General features: G+C 41.7%; 1 protein-coding gene across 2 annotated transcripts in view; it reads right to left on the reverse strand.

The window, feature by feature from the left end:
* Positions 1 to 1,863: 1,863 nt before the first annotated feature.
* Positions 1,864 to 21,974, reverse strand: part of CUNH14orf105 (chromosome unknown C14orf105 homolog) — a 30,814-nt gene continuing 10,703 nt past the window's right edge. Inside the window, exons 3-6 of one of the 2 annotated variants that reach the window (XM_008065966.1) lie at positions 16,363 to 16,449; positions 14,715 to 14,813; positions 13,564 to 13,723; positions 1,864 to 2,117 (exon numbers count right to left, since the gene is read on the reverse strand). In XM_008065966.1, the coding sequence (XP_008064157.1) occupies positions 1,882 to 2,117; positions 13,564 to 13,723; positions 14,715 to 14,813; positions 16,363 to 16,449 (582 nt within the window). In that variant the 3' untranslated portion in view covers positions 1,864 to 1,881. Of the gene's footprint in view, positions 2,118 to 13,563; positions 13,724 to 14,714; positions 14,817 to 16,362; positions 16,450 to 21,974 lie in introns of both variants that reach the window. The other variant, XM_008065965.1, reaches the window with a different exon arrangement.

Here is a 21,974-nt window from a genome sequence, read left to right on the forward strand (position 1 = left end):
CAAAGAAGCCAGGCTCCATGGCTCAGCCTGTAATCTCAGTACTTTGGGAGGCTGAGGTGAATGAATTGTCTGTGCCCGCAGGTTCGAGACTAACCCAGGCAACTTGGTGAGACCTCTACACTAAATTAAAAAATATTTGTTGGACATGATAGTGCATGCCTGTAGTTCTAGCTACTTGGAAGGTTGAAGTGGAAGGATTGCCAGAGTCCAACAAGTCGATGCTGGGGTGGCTGTGAGTATGCCACTGCACTCCAGTCTGGGTGACAGAGTGAGACTCCAACTCAAAAAACAAAAAACAAAAAAACAAAGAAGAAAAAGTAAGATGAGGTCTCACAAAGGCCTGGGGATAGCTATACCTAGGCCTAATAGCTTTCTGTCCTTGGAAGAAGCATGAATGGTTATCCCTTGATATCTTAGGCTTTTTATCTTCTTAGTGACTGATGTGAATGTACTGAATGTCAAGTTCAAGTGGTGTACTCTTCTTGGAACTTTCTCAGAGTAGGCTTAAAAGAGTGTTTTTGTTTTTCTTTGTTTTAAAGTTTCACTAAAGTTTTGGAAGCCTCTGGATTGCTTAAAAGTAGCTGAATTTTACACAAAAGTCGTTCTTAAAATTGCCTAAAAAGCTAATTCATATAAATGCAATAACTTTTGGACTGAATATTTCTAAGATTCTTTTATGTTTTAAAGAGTTCTAAAATCTGTATCATAATCTAAGAGGACTTAATTTTGATCTTTAATTCACAGCAGTCTTCCACACTTGACATTATTCCACCTCTCTCCTGTAGTCTCTCTGTTATGGCTAACTCACAAGAAAGTGACCTAAATTAGCTTAGTGTCTAATATAGCATTACTGTGACTTTTCTTTAAAAACCCACTTTTCTCTTTGGGAGGCTGAGGTGAGTGGATTGCCTGAGCCCGCGGGTTCAAGACCTGCCTGGGCAGGCGAGACCTCATCTCTACAATAAACCAAAAAATCAGCCGGGCGTGGTAGCACGTGCCTGTAATTCCAGCTACTCAGAAGGCTGAGGCAGAAGGATCGCCGGAGCCCAGCAGATTGAGGCTGCGGTGGCCGGGAGCGGCCACTGCACTCCAGTCTGGGCGACAGAGTGAGACTCCAACTCAAAAACAACAACAACAAAAACCAACACCCCCCCACTTTTCTTTGTGCCAAGTCTACTCTGTCATCTTTGTCTTTTGTAATCTAATTTGCTTTTCAAAAACATAGAGTGGTGGCAAGTCTCAAAGCTGTACCTCTGTGGTCCACACTTTGGCATTCATGCCCTTGTGTATTTTCTGTCTGCATTGACCACAAGCGGGCCTATGACTTACATTAACCAATAAAACATGGTGGAAATAATACTGAGCCAGTTCGATGACTGGCCTTTAAGAAGACTAGCAGCTTCTGTTTCCTCCTCTTAGGATGTTTGCTTTTGGGATCCTTTGACCAATGCAAAAGAAAATTTACTGACCTGCTGCAGAGATCACATGAAGAGGCTCTGAGACAGAGGGACACGGTCCACCTGTCTCTGTGTCCTACTTAAACCTCAGGATTGACTGCAGTCTTAGCTGCCATCTGATTTCAACATCATGAAAGAGTTCAAAAGAGACCAGAAGAACCACCTTGCTGAGCTCAGCAACCCTCAGAAACATGAGATAATAAAAATAGTTGTTGTTGAAGACCCTAAGTTTTGAGGCAGTTAGTTATACAGCAGTGGTTAACAGCATATATGACAAACTTGTTAGCCATAAGACTCCAAGTGATATCATTTTTTTTACCAATGTGATTTGCTTTCCTCAAAATAATACATATATTAACTTGAAGATTTTGACAGAAAAGCAAACTTTTAATGCACTCATTATATGGGTTAGTGAATAGCATTTTTATTCTCCATCAAAAAACTCATCGAAAAGCAGGGTTCTCTCTGTCCTGGTCCTCACCAGTCCTCGCGGTTTCTTTTCATCTTTCCCTAACTCATCTGAGTCAGAGCTAGAGCTGTCCCAGAAACATTGTCTCCAGGCCTCTTTTGCATGGAGCCATGTTTCTATTTTGCCAGTTTTCCGGGAACAGTAGTCATTCACTGCTTGATGCTCCAAAAAGTCTGTGTTCTGTGAATTGCCTACAAAAAAATTAAAAGTTTATTTAACTTAATTGTTCCCTTAGCAATGATTTAATTGTTTATTAAGTGTCTATGTTTTTCTGGACACAAAATAATTCCAAGTTATATGTATAATTATATATATATATAATTCCAACTGGTGCCTCTGTAAGCATTAAAAAATTTTTAGTTGTTATTTTTTAAAAAATTTAAATCTTCAGAAAGTCAAAATCATATGATACACTATAATCATCTCAATCCATTAACAATATTTTGCCACTATATATATAGTATATGTATATTGTATATTGTCACTACACACACACACACACACACACACACACACACACACGCGTGCGCGCATGTGCATGCTTTTCAGCTGAACCATTTGAGAATTAGTTATAGAGTCACTTCCTCCCTAAACATATCACCACAAATCTCTTAGGACAAGGACATTTTCTTTATATAACTACAATTATTACACTTAGGAAATTTAACATTGACATAACACTATTTTTAAATATATGCTCCATATTCAAATATTCATGATTATCCCAGTAATGCCCTTTATAACTTTTTTTTTTTTTGAGTTAGAGTCTCACTTCATCACCCAGGCGGGAGTACAGTGGCACAATCACAGAGACTGCAACGTCGACCTGCTGGGCTCCTGTGATCCTTCCACCCCAGCCTTCCAAGTAGCCGGAACTACATGCGAGGGCTACCACATCCAGCTAATTTTTTGATTTATTGTAGAGACCAGGTCTCACCAAGTTACCCGGGCTGATCTTGAACCTGCGGGCTCAGACAATCCACTCGCCTTGGCCTCCCAAAGTGCTGGGATTGCAGGCTGAATATAGTTGTTTTTTGTTTGCTTGTTCAAGTTTTATTTTTTAGGTCTGGGGTCCAATCTAGGATCATGCATTACATTTTATTTTCTTGTCTTCATCTCATTTAATTCAAGAATTCTCCCTATTCTTTTCTTCTCCTACTTTTTCTCTCTCTCATTCTCTCTTCCCCTGTTCCCATTCCTTCCTCCTCCTCTTCTCCTCCTTCTCCTCCATCTTTGTTGTCTTCATTTTTCCTAACATTGGCATTTTAAAGACTCCAGGTTAACTGTTTTGCAGAAGGAACCTAAATTTGGGCTTGTCTGATTGTTTCTTTGTGATTAAATTAAGGTTAAACATTTGGGATGAGAATATTGCACAGGTGATGTCACTTGGCACTCTTTATCGAACAATTACTATGTGCTAAGCACATGATACACATATCTCGCCTTCACATCAACTCTGACTTCATATCAGAATAATCAATGCAGCATTTTGGAAACAGATGCCTGGACTTCCCTCCAGGACCATCATACTGGGTCCTCAGTGGATCAGGCATTCTATTTTACTTTATAATATTTTTCATTAGAAAAGACTTTACTTTTGGCATGGGATTTGATTGATGAGTGTATGTGTTTACTTTAGCTCTATATTTAAGTGGTACCCAGAGTTCTTTTAGAATGTACTTCAGAGAGCAACAGAGGCTTTGTTCCGGGAAGGCTGACTTTTAAGAAAACAAAATCTTCCCAACTACTTCTGAGCTAGGAAAATAATCCTAGGTCAAAGCCCAGAGCGCCTCTTCAGTTTGAATGAAGCAGCCATAATTTTTTCGTTGCCATCTTAATGATAATTATGTATTCAATCTTTTGGCATATTTTTAAAGTCCTCGATATCTGAAGTTGTATACTTTTATACAAGATTAAACATTTCTTTTTTTCTATGCATCATATTTTTAAACCACTTTATTGAACTATGATTGACATACAAAAGGCCATACATACTTAATGTGCACAGCTTGATGAACTGAAATCAAACATTTCCATGTGAGTATTCATGCCTTGTGATTTATTAAGTTTCTTTCTGCCTCAGTGACAGGCTACCCTGATCTCCCCTGGAATACTACTATAATTATTGTTCCCTGTTTAGACAGCACTGACAAATAAATACAGATTATGTATGTTGGCAGCCTTGATCTCCTAAGTTACAACAGACCTTTTTTTTTTTGAGAAACTGGACACCTCCACTCTGATGTCTGCCTGGCAATATGTCAGTCTCACTTTCTCTCTATCACAATCCTGCTTCTGCTCCTGGGTACCCTAGTTCAGCAAATGGTACTGCCTTTGCCCCATTGTCTGCCTAACTCCTCAAGAAAAACCCAGGAGTCCACCTGGTCTCTTACTGTCTCCATGCTCTCACATCTAACCCATCACCAGATCCTGCTAGCTCTGTTTCCTATATATCTTGTGTCCGGCTCCTCTTCCCATCCTCATCACCCTATTCTCCTGGTCTAAAAAGCACCTCGCGCTCACACTATTGCTGTGTGCTTACAACTTGTCTTCCTTCATCTTGTTTTCCTCTCCCAATCATTCTCCATAGTGTAGACACAGTGATATTTAAAAATATAAACCTGATTGTGATACTCTCACAATGGCTTCCCATTGATCTTAAGATAGAGCTAAAAATCCTCATTCGACATGACTTACAAGACTTTGTGTGATTTGGCCTGTGCCTATGTCTCCAGAACTACCTCCAGTTACTCTCTGAATCTCTCTTCTCCATCTGGTGTCTAGAATCCACTGTGCTCCTTCCCACTGGATTTTGCACATGCTGTCATTAATTAATTACTGTTTTGAACATTCCAGCAACCCTGGTCCTCAAACTCACATGTGCTCCTGTTCCCTTCTTCAAGCTACTTTGTGTCTCAGCTTAAATGTCACTTCCTCATGGAAACTTTACCTGTCTCCACAGATATTAGATCTTCCAGTTATACGCTTGTTGAGTTTTTTTGTTTTTTGGGGTTTTTTTTTTTTTTTTGAGTGAGAGTCTCACTCTGTTGCCCAGACTGGAGTACAGTGGCACAATCACAGCTCACCATAGCCTCAAACTCCAGGGCTGAAGAGATCCTCCTGCCCCAGATTACTGAGAAGCTGGGATGACAGGCATATGCCACCAATATGCTTAGAACATCTTGTTCCTTATATACTATGTAAACTCCACAAGCCAGGAACCATTTCACTCAATGACTGGCACCTGGAATGTGCCCAATAAGTATGTGCCAAATGAGTAAATGAATAAATATATGAACAAGTGAGTGATCAGAACATTTTGGGAAGTGGGAAGGATTTTAACCAGGATCTGGGAAAGGCTTCATTCACTGGGACTCAGGGGTGTCATCATCTCTACTCTGCAAATGAGCCAAGAACTACTAGAGGCATCACTCATACTGGGAATGGGGATTTTCTAGAATATCCAGGTGGGGGCAGAAGCTTTGAAACAGAAAGAGAATACTTGTTAGTGATGAGATCTAATGCAATATAACGACTGCTGAAGTCCCTCAACACTCTTGGTGTTATAATTCAAGTCTAAAGTTAGTGTGTGAGACAGAATTCACACATTCAGCTTTATCCTTGAAAATAGATCCTTTGTCACTCATAAAGTATTATATACATAGTTTTGTGTACACAGCATTAAAAATTGAGAACTTCTGAGCATTATGTTTTCTTACTACTTGTTATATACTATATATATATTTTTAAAATCTGTGTTTAATTCTCTGTGGTTTGTAGACTTAAAAAAAAAAGAAAAGAAAAACATAACCTTTAAAAACCTAAATGAGCTGGGCTCGGTGGCTCAGCCTGTAATCCCATGCCTTTGGGAGGCTGAGGTGAATGGATTGCCTGAGCCCGTGGGTTCGAGACCCGCCTGGGCAGCGAGACCTCATTTCTACAATAAATCAAAAAATCAGCCGGGCATGGTAGTGCATGCCTGTAATTCCAGCTACTTGGAAGGCTGAGGCGGAGGGATCGCTGAAGCCCAGCAGGTCGAGGCTGCGGTGGCTGGGAGAGGCCACTGCACTCCAGTCTGGGCGACAGAGTGAGACTCCAACTCAAAAAAAAAATCAAAAAACAAAAAACCTAAATGGACCTTCAAGAGAGTGGGGAGACAGCCCACAGAATAGGAAAATATATTTGCCAACTGTACATCTGACAAAGGCCTAACATCCATGACCTACAAGGAGCTCAAGTATGCTGAAAGGAATAAAAAAAACCAAAAACAAATAGCCCCATTACAAAGTGGGCAAAAGACATGAAGAGACACTTCTCAAAGGAAGATATATGTGCAGCCAACAGACACATGAAAAAGTTCTCAGCCTCAGTAATCATCAGAGAAATGCAAATCAAAACCACATTGAAATACCACCTAACCCCAGTAAGAATGACCATCATTAATAAAACAAACAACAGACGCTGGCGAGGATGTGGAGAAAAGGGAACACTTCTATGCTACTGGTGAGAATGCAAATTCTATTGAAAACAGTGTGGTGATTTCTAAAAGAATTAGAAATTGACCTTCTATATGACCCAGCAATCCCCCTACTGGGAATATATCTGGAGGAACTCAAATCATTCTACAAAAAAGATACTTGCACATGCATATTTATTGCAGCACTATTCACAATAGCAAAAACATGGAGTCAACCATATTGCCCATCAAAACTGGACTGTATAAAAAAATGTGGTACATATACATGATGGAATATTACACTGTCATAAAGAAGGACAAACATATGGACTTCACAGCAACTTGGATGGACTTAGAGCCTATCATCTTCAGTGATCTATCACAGACACAAAGAACTTAGTAACACACGTTCTCACTCATAAGTAGTCCCTGAACATTTACCATAATACAATAAGAAAAGGATAGTAGCAGGAGACTGTCAGGAATGGGGGTGGGGGTGTGGACACAACACCAATAAGGATACCTGATCTCAAACCAGTGAAGTAGGAACCAAAGGGAGGCCCAAACTTTACCTGTGTAATGACCACTTGTATACCTAATCTTGAATTGTACCCCACATCTTTAAAATAAATATATATATGTATTAAAAATAAGACCTATATGGGTTTTTGGGGAGAGAAGAAAGTAGGATACCAGTGGAAAAAGCATAGGAAATGATTTAGGTAGTACTATAAGGGTCATACAAAACTTGAAAAATGTTTGATGATTGTATATTTTATAAGATGTGTTTTAGAAAAATGTATCATTACTGTATGAAACCCAGAATTTCACAGTTATTTCATAGACAAAGCTATATCCAAAAAACAAGACAAAGCAAGATAATGTACAGAAAAATAGTGCAGGTGGCTAAATAAGACCAGAGTTGTGAAGGTGACATTCAAATGATGGGTTTAGAGCGATACTTCCCTGAAGCATAGGGCTGTTTTCTTGATAAGATATCAGTTCCACCCTTCTTAAGTTTTGTCCACATTACCTTACATCTGTGTAAGGTGCTTAACATTTTATATGAACTTTTACACAAATTGGGTTAAATTTTGCATAAGCCCTTCAGGGTAGACAATACTTGATTCTCATTTTACAGATTTGGAAACTGAGGTTCACAGAGGTTAAATAACTGGAATTTAGCTACATTCTTTCTGTATATAGAATAGAGCTATATAGAAAAATATATTTAGGCCAGGAGCTGTGGCTTGTGACTCCAGTCTGGGCGACAGAGTGAGACTCCAACTCAAAAAAAAAACCAAAAAACAAAAAACCTAAATGGACCTTCAAGAGAGTGGGGAGACAGCCCACAGAATAGGAAAATATATTTGCCAACTGTACATCTGACAAAGGCCTAACATCCATGACCTACAAGGAGCACTTTGGGAGGCCAAGGTGGGAAGATCGCTTTAGGCCAGGTGTTCAAGACCAGCCTGAGCAACATAGCCAGACTCCATCTCTGTAAAGAAGAACAATAATCAGCCAGGTATTGTGGCGAATGCCTGTAGTCCCAACTTCTTGGGGGACTGAGATGGTTACAGTGAGCTATGATCATGCCACTGCACTCCAGCCTGGGCAACAGAGAGAGACTCTGTTTCAAAAAAACAACAAAAATATATTTAATATTTGTTGAGAGGTTATTATGTGCCAGGCACTATTCGGGGAACAAGAAAAGGTTCCTGCTGTCATGGAGGTTACATTTAGTAAGTGCAAATGTTGGGATTCAGCGAAGGGTTTTTACTTCAATGGCATTGCTCTTTCCAGCCACTAATCCACATTACGGCTTCTGGAAATGGCAGTTCCACGTAACCACATAAAGATTCATAGCACCATACACCCCCAAAAAGATGCCCCCTTTGTGTTTCTTATATGTAATTACATAAGTCATATGATTATTTAAGTAATTTATTATAGAAATGTATGTAAAATATGTGTAAAGCATGGGTGATTTCCTTTAAAGAGGCAGCAGTAACCAAAGACTGACTTTTATCTCACAAGAGCACTAAAATGCTCATCTCATCTTTTAAAAGGGGAAGAAGAATGGGCAAATGTATCATGAAATAAGAGGAAACTGGCATAGAGGAGCCTTAATTACCAGACCCTGACCAGCAGAATGCTTGTGGAAGTATATGATCTTGGCTACACTCATAGGAGAAAGCAAAGTGAACCTACTTGTAAAAGATGGGAAGAAAGCAGAGAGGCTTTCTGGGAATAAGTAAAAAGGAGTCATTGCTAGAACATAAGCCAAGTGCAGAGGTGAAGTCTGTGGAGTCTGGAGTCAGGCACCCTGCGTGCACATCCTTCAGCAGTTTCACCTCTGACTGGCTGTGACCTTGAGCATGTGACTTGACCGCTCTGGATCTAGTCTCCTAACTTGTAAAAGAGAGGTAGTAATACCCTCACCTCATAGAGTTGATATGAAGATTAAATAATGCATTTAAAATGCTTAGAAGCACCTTATAAGTACTAGTTATGTCTATTATTATCCCACTGTCCTACATTTTTTTTTTAAGTTGGATTTTCACTCTGTCACACAGGTTAGAGTGCAGTGGCACACTCACGACTTACTGCAACCTCGACCTCCTGAGCTCAGGTGACCCTTCTGCTTCAGCTCCCCGGAGTAGCTAGGACTACAAACGTGCACCACAACGCCTGGCTAATTTTTTGATTTTATGTAGAGATGAGATTTTGCTATGTTGCCTAGACTGGTCTTGAACTGCTGAGCTCAAGCCATTCTCCTGCTTCAGTCTCCCAAAGTGCTGGGATTATAGGTGTGAACCACCATGCCTGGCCTGTCCTAAACTTTTACATGTACAGGACTGTACAGGAGAATTAAAGCATAAAATAGAATGGTACACTTTGCAGGCATTGTGATCTCTCCATCATCAAACACATTCCCAGTGATACTTGCCTTACTTTCCTTTCCAGCAATAACTTCAGTAATAGGCAAATGAGTATAATGCAGACATCTCATTCCATGAGATCCTAATGAACTGAAATTTCATTATAATGGGCAGAATTAGAATTTCCTCTCTATCTCATGTTAACAAAACATACATTTTTCTAGGCCCATTTTTTCATGTGTATGCACATCACACACACACACACACACACACACACACACACACACACACAGTCATTTTGAAATATTCTTGTAACATTGAAATGTTGAAAGAACTTGCAAAGGTTATCTAGTCCATCTGAATTTGGCCAATCTTCAAAATCACTAAGGGAACTTTAAAAAAATATATTATTTAAAAAGTTTTTTGATTTGGGGTCCACATATGTTTGTTACATGGACGTATGGTGTAGGGTGGGGATTGGATCTCAGGTGAACATTGTACTTTATGAATCCCGTGTCCCCTTTCTGCCTCCCTTTCTTTCGGTGTCCCCAGTGTTTATTTCCATGGTTGTAACCATTTAGCTACCACATATAAGTGAGAGCATGTGGTGTTTGGTTTTCAATTTCTGAGTCAGTTCACTTAGGATCCATCCATGTTGCTGCAAAGGACAGGATTTCATTATTTTTTATGACTGCATAATATTACATGGTATCTTTATACCACATTTTCTTTATCCAATCAATTGTTGGTGGGCACTTAGGCTGGCTCCATGATTTTATTATTGTGAATAGTGCTGCAATAAACAGAGGAGTATGGGTATATTTTTATATATTGATTTATTTTCTGTTGGGTAGATCCCTAGGAGTGGGGTTGCTGGATCAAATAATAATTCAATTTTTAGTTCTTTGAGAAATATTGTTTTTCACAGAGGTTGAACTAGTTTACAGACCCATCAACCATGGATGAGCAACTAAGGAAACTTTTAAAAAGTAAAATTCAGGCTGAGAGTGGTGGTTCATGCCTGTAGTCCCAGCACTTTGGGAAGCCGAGGTGAGAGGATTCTCTGAGCCCAGTAGTTATAGACCAGCATGGGCAACATGGCAATAAATAAAAAATTAGCCGGACATGGTGGTGCACGCCTGTAGTCTCAGCTGCATGGAAACCTGAGGCAGAGAGATCACCTGAGCCCAGCAGGTTGAGGCAGTGGTAACCATGATTGTGCCACTATACTCCAGCCTGAGTAACAGAGTGAGACTCTGATTCCAAAAAAAAAAAGTAAATTTTTTTTGCCCCCAACTTAGAGATTCTGATCTCAGGGAAGAAATTGGGACCCAGGACTAGGTATTTTTGAAAAACTCCCTGGAGTTTCCACTCATGGCTAGACTGTGCACCACCGATGCAGCCACAGCTCCCTGACTGGCACTTGAATTGGCTCCTGCCTGAGCCACTCCTTCTAGTCTCTACTCTCCTCACTCTGTCACTTCCTGGTAAACATGTGTACAGTGTCTGCCATCTGCTCTAACTCCTTTCAAAAGTCATAGAGTGCAGCCTTCCCTTGAAAAATTAGGTTGAGGAGTCACCACTCCTGCATTTGCAGACTTTCCCAAGGCTGTCCTTGACAGAGCTTGGAGTCCCTGGAGTCCTGATGAGGCAATGCAAGAGGGCAGGTCAAAAAGACCAGTCCTTGGATCCTGGCTTTGTCACACTTAGGCAAAGAGTAGCTCTTACCTTCTAGGTTGTGTGAGGATTAAATGAGATAATGCATATTAAGGTAGACCACCTTATGGTAAGCACTTGACAAACCTTAGCTTAAACAAAGTGCAGCAGCTCTAAAGGGCATCAGAAGAGGAGAGAAAAACCCCTTTCTCTGTGTGGCCAAGTCTCTTCTGGTCCCCTCCAGGTCTAGGACATCTTCCAAAGACTTCACCAATGTTGGTTTTTTTTTTTGGTCTGGTCTCAAGCAATGACTCCAAGTATCTAACTTTACCTAAGGCTCTTTTCTTGATTGTTTTGCCTATATTTTTAAAGGAATTTTTTTTTAATTTGTAAAAGTTGTTTATCAATGTGATTACAAAGCACATTTCATTCTGAGACTTGGGAGTTATAGGTTAAATAGATGCCCCAAGTAGATTTTCAATTATTCGGTCCTTTCTTATTTAATTAACTTATTGATTAAGCATCTTGTTTCTTTGAGCAGTGGTAGTGTCTCTTTCAGCAAGTGATTTTGCATTTCAAAAGCTCAAGACCTCCAGAGACATGGCCAGCTTTTCCACAGCTCTCTCAGGGGTCTGTCCTGCTGATGTGGGAATCTGGTTCACAGCAGAGCAGTCTATGTGTGGGAACAATATTGTGCATTGGCAACTGTAGGCTTGCCCTGGGGGAATATGACCAGGGAAAACTTAATGGGACTCTAATTCCTGGGGCAACATAGCATAGAGGTTGTGGACATGGATGTTTGTCGAAAAGTACAGAGCAATCTGAGAGCGCAGAATACGTTGGCCTGGCTGGGGCATGGGGACTGGGCATGAGAGTGGTAGGAGATGAAGCTAGGAAGGTGAGTAGCAGTTAGATCCTGAAAGGCTTAGAGTCCCAAGTTGAGGTGTTTATTTTATTTTATTTCTGAGTCGGGTGTAGGAGTAGGTTGCCCAGGCTGGTCTGGAACTCCTGGGCTCAAGGGAACCTTCCACTTCAGCCTTCCAAATCACTTGGATTACAGGTGTGAAGCACTGTGTCCAGCTTCATACTATGGAGTTTAGACTTTGTCTTCAGGCTGATGGAGAATCACTGAGGTTTTTAGCTTTTTTTTTTTTTAAGCAGGAGGGTAACATGGCCATATTTGCATTTTATAAGATCACTCTGATATTAGCAATGCTTCTAGAACTTCAGTGTTCATAGATATCATGATAACATGCAGGTCCTGATTTAGTAGGCCTGGGGTATGACCTCAAAGCGTGTTTATTTATTTATTTATTTATTTGAGTCAGAGTTTCACTCAAGTGGCCCAGGCTGGAGTGCAGTGGCACGGTCACAACTTACCACAGCCATGACCTCCTGGGCTCAGGTGATCCTTCTGCTTTAGCCTCCGAGTAGCTAGGACTATGGGTTCATGCCACCAGGCCTGGCTAATTTTTAAATTTTTTTTGGTAGAGATGAGGTCTCGCTATGTTGCCCAGGCTGGTGTTAAACTCACTATCTCAGGCAAGCCTCCCGCCTTGACTGCCCAAAGTGCTAGGATTACAGGCATGTGCCACCATGCCTGGCCAAAGCCTGCATTTCTAATAAACTACCAGGTGATGCTGATGCTGCTGACCTGTGGGTAATACTTTGATTATCAAGTAAAGTAGCATTAGGAGTCACTTAAATTTAAATGTTTCTTGAACTTTAGGGGCATCAGAATCATCAGGAAGGATGGTTAAACCCAAGTTATTGGGCCTGGCCCCTACAGTTTCTGATTCAGTTGCTCTGACTGGGACTCTAACAAGTTCTTGTGTGATGCTGGTGACCTGGGAACCCCACAGAGAGCTAATGAAGTGGAGGGTTGATGGATGGAGAGTAAGACGTAAGGAGAGGAGCCCGTCAGGAGGCGGTAACTGGAGCCCTGGTGCAACAGGTTGAGGGCTAGGTCTAAGGCAAATACTACTGGGAATGGAAGGGAAAGGGCAGATCACACCACTAAGTGATGCCAACAGGACTTGATGACATTAGCTGCAGGGATAGGGAGAAGAAGTGCTGAAGAGGCCTTGTCTCTGGCCTGAGATACGCAGTGCACACAGGCCTTTCCCACCAAGACAATAGATACAGCAGGAGGAGTAAACTTGGCATAGTCAAAGATGCTGGATTCACTTTAGCCATTAGGAATGTGCCAAAGGGGATTGATCTGTGGGGGAAAGTGGGCAGTAGGGGAGAGGATTGTCTGCATAGGCACCAGCCTGACTGGTGCACATTTGCCGTGTAATTGCAGACAACTTAACATATCTCCATGTGCTTCATTCTCCCTGACCACAGGATCAGGCTCTTTTGCCTTTTCTCCTTCCAGGGATGGGACAAGGATTGCAATGACGCATGTAAAGCTTATTAAGTCCATAAAAAAGGAGACATTTTATTATTGAACTTAAGCCTCTGTCTTTTCCTCCCAAAATGACACGACAACATGCTCACTGTATTCTGGACAGTAAACTCTCAGCATGGACCCAAGGCTGTTTTCTGTCTTCTCATCACACTCCCGCCCACCCTGGGAGATCATTTGATGTTTTAAAAACACTTGAAATATTTCATTAAAAAAATAACATGACTCACCTGGACCTTTGCTCAAGGTTTCATCAGGCAATATGGTTAGATGGTCATGGTCATCATTCCTTGGGATGCTTGGAAGGATTTTCTTGGCATTATGGTCCCTCAGGTTTTGCTTATGAATTCTTGCTTCCCTGTGAAGACTTTTCTTCAACTCCATTTGGGCCTGAAAAGAATCGGCTATAAATGATGAATGTTCTTCCCAAGCTACCTTCACCAGAATAGATCCACAGATCAGCCACTTTGCAAGTTGTATACTTATTTGTAGACATCTACAGTACCCTAACCAGAACATGGTTTTCCTTTTCCTATTAGAAAGCATGGAAACTTTCCTTATTCACAGGCTTATTAGGAGAAAGGTAAGTGTGACCATAGTCTCAAAAAGGAATGCCTCAATTTAGAAAAGGACCCTTACAAAAGTGTTTTTCTGTAGTCTAGCTGATATGTTTGCAGAGATCAGTACCTACAGGCTCATTTCTAGAGGGAGAATGTGGAATATGACAGTTACAGGACATTACTGGCAAAGGGGCTTGTTACAAGAGGTCTTCCTGGTAAGATAATTCTATGGCATAAATTATAGAGGCCTAGGCACAAAAATAAAGAATAATTCATCTCCTCCCCTTTTACTACGACAAGAAAAATGATCTAGCCCCATTTATCTATGTCTAGAATGTCATAGGAGCAACCTGTTTTTTTAAAAAAAGACTTAGCCTGGGCAACATAGCGAGACCTTGTCTCTTTAAAAAATAATCAGCCCGGCACAGTGGTGCATGCCCGTAGTTCCAGGCTATTCGGGGGTCTGAGGTGGGAAGATGACCTGAGCCCAGGAGGTTGAGTCTGCAGTGAGCCATGATCACGCCACTGCACACCATCCTGGGTGCCAGAGTGAGACCCCGACTCAAAAAAATAAAAATAAAATAAAATAAAATAGACATAAAAAAGAGGACTTGAGACACAGACACATTCTCAAGAGAATAGAGAGAAGACTCAACAAAGAAGTTAGAACTTCCTGATTCTTCCCAGCTTTGGTAGTTGGACCCTCAGTGCCAATGACTAAATGTAAAGACTGGATGTGTATGCTTGACTGTATTCATGCCAGGGCAGTGATGACATGGCATAAACTTGGTAAATATGCTCTTTTCTTCTTTCATATTTACCTCTTGTCTTTCACGGTTCATTTCCAGCATTTGCATCTTATGCAAATATTGTCTTTTCCCAGATGTATATGTTAGGATTGGCATTTTCTTTTCTAGCTCCTGCTGTGAAAGACAACACACCAATTAGTATGAAGTAATTTGTTACTGACTCTGAAGTCCACAACGTTAAATCCTTTTTGAAAAAGAGTGAGATCTTAATCAATCATAATCCATGGATATCTCTTGTGATGAAAGGTGGACCTTGGGTGTCCCTGACAAAACTCTTGTGTCGTGATCAGTGAATGAAGTGGCAATTTGCTGTGTGTATAATGTAGTCTTTAAGGTTCCTGTAGAGTTTTGTAACTTTTAAGTGGAAACATCTCACATTTCATTTTTGACAAGATATCACTTCCTCTGTCAATAGATGCTTATTGCTATCTCCCCAGAAATGTGCTCTGGTTTGATGAAACCTTCCTTTTTTCTCCCTGCCTCTTTCACCATTGACTGATTGGCTGGTTATGAAACGAGAGAGAAGCCACTGAATGGTTAAATGGAAACTATTTCCATAGAGTGTACCTCCATATGCCACTTTAAGTCCTGGAGAGTATTGCAGTTTAGGGAGGATTTGAAGTTGATTATTTGTGACTCTTATGATCTCCCCCCGCCCCCCGTTGCATCATAAACTCCAGTAGGACGCTGCAAATAGATAGTGAGGGAAACCAGAGCTGAATTTACCTTCATCTGTCACTTGCTATTGCCAGGAAAGGGGAGGGATGTATTCAGTGATACATTTGTGTTGCCCTGTGGACAGTGACTGCCAGTCGTTGTGAGCCTCAAGGAGTGGCCCAGCTCCACAGGTGCTGTCAGCACCACAGATGTGGCCTTGAGGATCTGACAGGACCTGGACATCTTTTACCAAGTCAGCCAGCTACACAGCAGCATCTAGCTAGCTCCAAAACAAATTAGGAGTGAGTGAAAAATGTTGAAAATCAGCTCCTACCTCACAGCTTTCGTTTCTATGTGAAAGGAGTTCTACTCAGAGAATGTTACAAGAACCCAACAGAGAAACAACACACAGAAATCCTTTCCCAGGATACCTGTGGGTAGAGTTGTGGTGAATAAGTCAGGAACAACTTATAGATAAGATTTCTCAGCTGGGAGTGGTGGCTCATGCCTGTAATCCCAAGCACTTTGGGAGGCTGAGGCAGGAGGATTGTCTGAGGCCATGAGTTCAAGACTAGCCCGGGCAACATAGTGAGACACTCTCTATTTAAAAAAAAAAAAAAAAGATTTTTCTGGCAAACTGGGAATGAAGAGAAAGTCTTAAACCAAGGGGAGGAATGAAAGAGAAGAGTCATGTTGGATTTTTCATAGCTTTGAAAACTTCTAGAATCACCTGTCTCCAAGTAAAATTCTCTCTCATCTACATTGCCCTGTTTTCAGCACAAAGCCGATAAAGGCCCAGAGATCATCCAAGAGCTAAGAGCATTGTCAGTTGGAGGCATAAGCAGGAGAGAATGAATAGCTTTGAAAAGTTCTAACTCTGAATGACTTAACAGTTTGATTTGTCTTTGAAATCTTCTAGGCAGGGAGTACATGAAGGGCCAGCTTACCCCACCCTTTGTAGCTGCTCCCAGGTAACCACCCCCTCGATTACTGCCTCACTCACCTTTGCTTTGTGCCTTGTCCTGGCTTCTCGCTGGCTCAGGAACCTTTCAGAAGTAATTACTTGTGGCAAGTCAATGGGTTCAAGCTTCTAGAAGTTCAACATTTAGAGCAGTCAGCATTTCTCATGCCATGAGATGATGAAACACAAAAGCCAGACATTAAACTATCTTAGCACTTTGCAAAACCAGCACTTATTCCTGAAAGCACAAAGGAAAGGAGACTCCAACAGTATTGCGATTACATCAGTGCAAAAGGCTTTCCTGTCTATCTAGCTTCTTTATTCTTCCGTTGCAATGTTGCCAGTGACTTATTGATTTAAATATTGGTCAGAGAGTTAAGAGAGAAAGAATCCTTTTCTGTCCACATCGAGGGACCACGTCCAAAGTTATCAAACAACCATGGTGATAGAATAACAGAGATAAAAGAGGCACCAGGAAGTTATTTTATTTTACTCTTTACCCAGCTGAATTATCCCAGTCCATAGGAAGTAATCTGTTTTTAAGATCTCTAGAGAAGTTCCATCAGCCTGCTCGTAATCACCACAGATGATTATAAAACACATTTAAAATGAAAGTGCGACCAAGCTCAGTGGCTCATGCCTGTAATACCAGCACTTTGGGAGGCTGAGGTGGGAGAATTGCTTGAGCCCGGTCATTCAAGACCAGCCTGGGCAACATAGCTAGACTCCATTTTTACACAAAAAATTAAAAAATTAGCCGGGTGTGATGGTGTGCACCCGTAGTCCCAGCTACTTCGTGAGGCAGAAGGATCACCTGAGATCAGGAGGTCAAGGCTGCAGCGATTCCTGTTTGCGCCACTGCACTCCAGTCTGGGTGACAGAATGAGACTCCGACTCAAATCAGTAAGTAAGTAAATAAATGAAAGTACAATTAAAACAAATTCTTAGGGATGTATTTTTCCATTGGGGCTTGGCTTTATTGGGGAGGATCATGTTGGGGTTTCAGTGGTCACTAAGACGGGGTAGCAATTCATGTCAGCAGGTCTACCTCTAGCCCTTCTTGCTTCAGAAGCTGAGCACTGAGAAGTGACCCAGTAGGCTTAGGAGGCAAAGGTTAGTCTCTTCATAGTGACATGCACTGAGGGACTTGGAGGTCCACAGAATATATTTGTTCCTTCAGTGAGTACTTACTGAATGACTGCTACATGCCAGGCATGGGAATGCAGTAGCCAACAAAAAAGGACATGGTCCCTCTTGGAGCTTACAGTCTATGGGCAAGAGATACACTTTTGCTTGTGGGATTATTTGACTGATAATTACAAACAGTGGTCGGGCTTTGAAGAAAAAGTCTACAGTATGAAAAAGTCATACTGAAGCAGAGTGAGCCTCTAATTCCATATGACTGGTGTCCTCATAAAAGGGGAAATTTGAACATATACACCCACAGACACCCAAAAGGCAGAGATTGGGGTGATGAAAAATCCAACCTTGGAAAGGGGATGTTATAGGTTGAATGTGTCCCCTCTTCCATATTTATATGTTAAATTCCTAACCCCAAGTACCTCATGATGTGACCTTATTTGGAAATAGGGTGACTGTAGATATGATTAGTCAAAATTAGTATGATTAGTCATACTAGAGTAGACTGAGCCCCTAATTCAATATGATAGTGTCCTCATAAAAAGGGGAAATTTGAACACACACACACACACACACACACACACACACACACACATACACACACACACACACACGCACGGAGAGCACCATGTCAATATGAAGGCATTGATTAGGGTGATAATTTTTCAAGCCAAGGAATACCAAAGATTGCCAGGAAACCATCCAAAGCTAGGAGAGTGACATGGAGCAGATTCTTCCTCACAGTCCCCAGAAGGAACCAAACAGCTTGATCTCAGACTTCCAGCCTCCAGAAGTGTGAGACAATACATTTCTGTTGTTTAAGCTACCCAGTTTGTGGTACTTTGTCACAGTAGCCTTAGACAACTAACACAGGAGAGAAAGGGCTTAGGAGGTAGTCCCAGAAAGTTTTCTGGGGAAGAATTTTTCAGGAGAAATGGGAAGGAAAGAAAACATGATCTGTTGAAGGAAGGAAAGAAAACATGATCTGTTGAAGAAATGGAAAGAAATCAGTTGCCTTCAGTTCAGAGTGAGGAAAAGAATGGCCCAGAATGAGACCGGGGAGGCTGGGGGTCACGTGTGTGGGTGTGGGGCCCAAGAGGCCATCCTAAAGATGCTGGTCTCAAAAGAGCAATGGGAAGTCACTGGCATGTATTAAACAAAGGAGTGACACGATTACATCTGTTTTTAAAAAGTCACTCTGGCAGCAGTGTGGAAACTAGAGAGGAGCAATTATGGATGTGAGGAGATCAGTTAAGAGGACCAAGATGATGGACTGGGGTTGAGGGAGTAAAATTGATGGGCTCTCCAAGTATTTAAACCTTACCAAACAAGATTCGTTCTGGCAAGTGAAGGCAAGTAGAGTCCCTAACTAGCACCCCACCCTAATACAGAGGGTGGATGGTGTTACTGTTCACTGAGATGGAGAATCCTAGAGCAGGACTCAGTTTGGGTGGGCTACAGAAGGAAGATACACATTTGGTTTTGAGCAGGTTGGGTTTGAGAAACCTTTGGGACATGCCAGTGTAGATGTTGTGTAGATGCTGAGTGTCAACTTTAGGCCGTTCTCCCTGGAGCAGGTCAGGTACAGGACCAGGGACCAGGAAATGGTTTCACAGGGCTAGTGGGAGACCTGTGTCACACTCAGAGGAAAGAGGTCTGTACTTGAGGTTTTGGGGAATCATCCCTGGGTAGAGCATGAGTGAAGCCAAGGTCACGGACAAGGTCAGGAGTGAGAAGAGCAGAGCCAAGGACAGCAGACAAAGTTGGGAGGTTGGTGGATGGGGATGAGTGGGCCAAGGAGACTGGGGAGTGATGGCTTGAGAAGTAGGAGGAAAACCAGGAGGCTGCCATGCTGCAGCCAACAGTGTGAGCACCACTCCTACCTTAGCCCAGCGAAGGCAAATGGTAATTTATTTAAACATTGTTTCTCATTTTGGTGTGATTTGATGCATTTTCAGGGAGTAGACTCGGAAGCCAGCTTGGCTTTCCAGGTGACCAGGCTCAAATGAGGGAGTGGAACTATGGGAAATAGATGCTGTGTGTCCAGCACTTGTAGTGGGGAGCATGACCTGGGCCTCCCGCTGTACCCTGTAGAACCATTTCTTGTTCCCTGGTTCTGGATCTGACCTGCTCCGGGGAGAGCAGTCAGCAGTCTTTTCTGTTGGAGCAGCCTAAAGTTGACCTGGCAAGGAAGAAAAGAAGGGCACAGAACATGGAGACAAGGAAAGGACACCAAGGGAGCAGAACTCATCTTCACATTAGATATGAGCCAGGTAATTTGTGGTGTGAAGTGGTACTCTGTCCCATTCTCACTTCAGATGAGGAAATAGGTCTTTTAACATAATATACTTGTAAGAAAAGATTGTTTGTTTCCCAGCTCTCAACTATGTAGGACATGAAGATACAAAGCAAATAGGACCTGCTGGTGCTGGAGGCAGCAGCTGATCAAGACAAAACATTGCAAGGAGTGGGAGGGAAAGGAGGGGGTAAAGCCAACTCTTGGGCTCAAGCGATCCTCTTGCCTCTGCCTCTTGAGGAGCTGGGAGTACAGGCACATCTGGATCCTGTGGAAGTAAGAGTCAGCAATAACTAAAGGGGGATTTCTGGAGGTGGAAGAGAACAATGGACTTTTTTTGTGACATCCGCTGGACAGAGGGAGTGTTCAGGATTTCGTTCTTTCTGATTTGGCCTATATTACTTTAAAGTCATTATTGCACATTATGCCCAGAGTTATCAGCATGTCATCTCACTCAATCTTCGTGTGGACCCTATGGAAGATAATGATTATTCATAATGACCTATCCAAGGTTGCACAGCTAGAAAGTGACATTTCCAGGATTCAAGTTCAAGTCTGTCCAGTTCCAAATCCTATGTTCTTTTCTCCACTATTTGTTGTCCAAAATGGTTTATCATCAGAATCTTCTGAAACTGGCCAGGTGTGTTGGCTCAAACCTATAATTCTAGTGCTTTGGCAGGCGGGAGGAGTGCTTGATCCCAGGAGTTTGAGATCAACCCGGGCAATATAGTGAGACTTCCATCTCTATAAAAATTCAAAAAGAAATAGCTGGGGTATGGTGGCATGTATCTGAATTCCTAGCTATTCAGGAGGCTGAGGTGGGAAGATCACTTGAGCCTAGGAGTATGAGGCTGCAGTGAGCTGTGATCGTGCCACTACACTACCACCTGGGTGACAGAATGAGACTCTATCTCTCTGAAAAAAGAAAGAGAGAAAAAATAAAATTAAAAAAGAAGATGGAATTAAGAAAAAATTCCTGGGTCATTGAGCCATTCACCGGAGACTGAGATTCAACACGTCTGGGTTATGTCCTTGGAATATATATTTTGCAAAACCCTCCTAGAATTCTGATGATTTCTTTGTAGGTTGGGGTCTATTGGCCTCCACAATTTCTCAAGCGAATAAAGGAGCACATCAAAATACACCACAGAGGACTTGTTTGTGAAGTATTGAATAATTTAGTCTGAAAAAGCCAAGATCTTTGAGCTATTTAAAATTATCTACTCTTAAATTCTTAGGCCAGGTTTTTGCTTTGATAGTATGAATATACAGTTAATCACAGACTTTAGTCCCTCCTCAGTCTTTTTATTTAAACATACAGTTCTGATAAGGGTTAACTGGTGATTATCTTCAAGAACTCTCTCGAGTCAGTGACTTCCTTTCTGGACTTTGCAAAGAACCTACAGAATCATGCTATAGTTCTTCACAGTAGCCATTAGATGGCAGCAACTAACATCGCAAATAGGATCACTCCGTTAAATCACTTGTGCTTGATCCGAGAAGCACTGCAGAAAAAATTGTGAAAATTGGCTTTACATAAATAAACCAGTCAAATGAAATTGCCTCAGAATTCTGGGTTTGTGTGCATGTCCCTTTTCTTGACCTGGGGAGTAAGAAGCTTCATTTCATCATCTTCAAAGAGAACACAATGGAAGAGTTACTGGAGATTTGGTAGAATGACAGTTTTTTGTTTTGTTTTGAATTATTTTCCTTCCTCCCTCCTCCCTCCTCTGCACTCCCTCCCTCTGTTTCTCCCTTCCAGGGAATATAGTTCTGTTGCCCAGGCCTGAGAGCAGTGGTGTGATTATAGCTCACTGCCTCCACAAACTCCTGAGCTCAAGCGATACTCGTGCCTCAGCCTCCTGAGAAGTTAGCACTACAGGCACACCTGACTCATTTTTATTTTTTGTATTTTTTTGTTATGTTGCTCAGGTTGGTCTCAAACTCCTGGCTGCAAGTGATTGCTCCATCTCTGTCTCCCAGTGCTGGGATTACAGGTGTGAGCCACCACTCCTGGCCCCGAATGACACTTTTTTTTTTCACTTCATAATATTAAAAAGGGTATTATTTGTCTAAAGACTTCTGGATTATTTAACTTCTTAAATCTCAAATAAAAACAAATGGCCAGCATAATTAGTTGAAGTGTCTGCCGGGAAACTCATGAATCAAGATTAAATCAACCATAGCCCATATGTCACTGAACTTGGAGATAAACATT

This window comes from Carlito syrichta, unplaced genomic scaffold, assembly GCF_000164805.1.
Source record: "Carlito syrichta isolate Samal-C Ts95f unplaced genomic scaffold, Tarsius_syrichta-2.0.1 Scaffold308823, whole genome shotgun sequence".
In the NCBI taxonomy this organism is placed as follows: domain Eukaryota; kingdom Metazoa; phylum Chordata; class Mammalia; order Primates; family Tarsiidae; genus Carlito; species Carlito syrichta.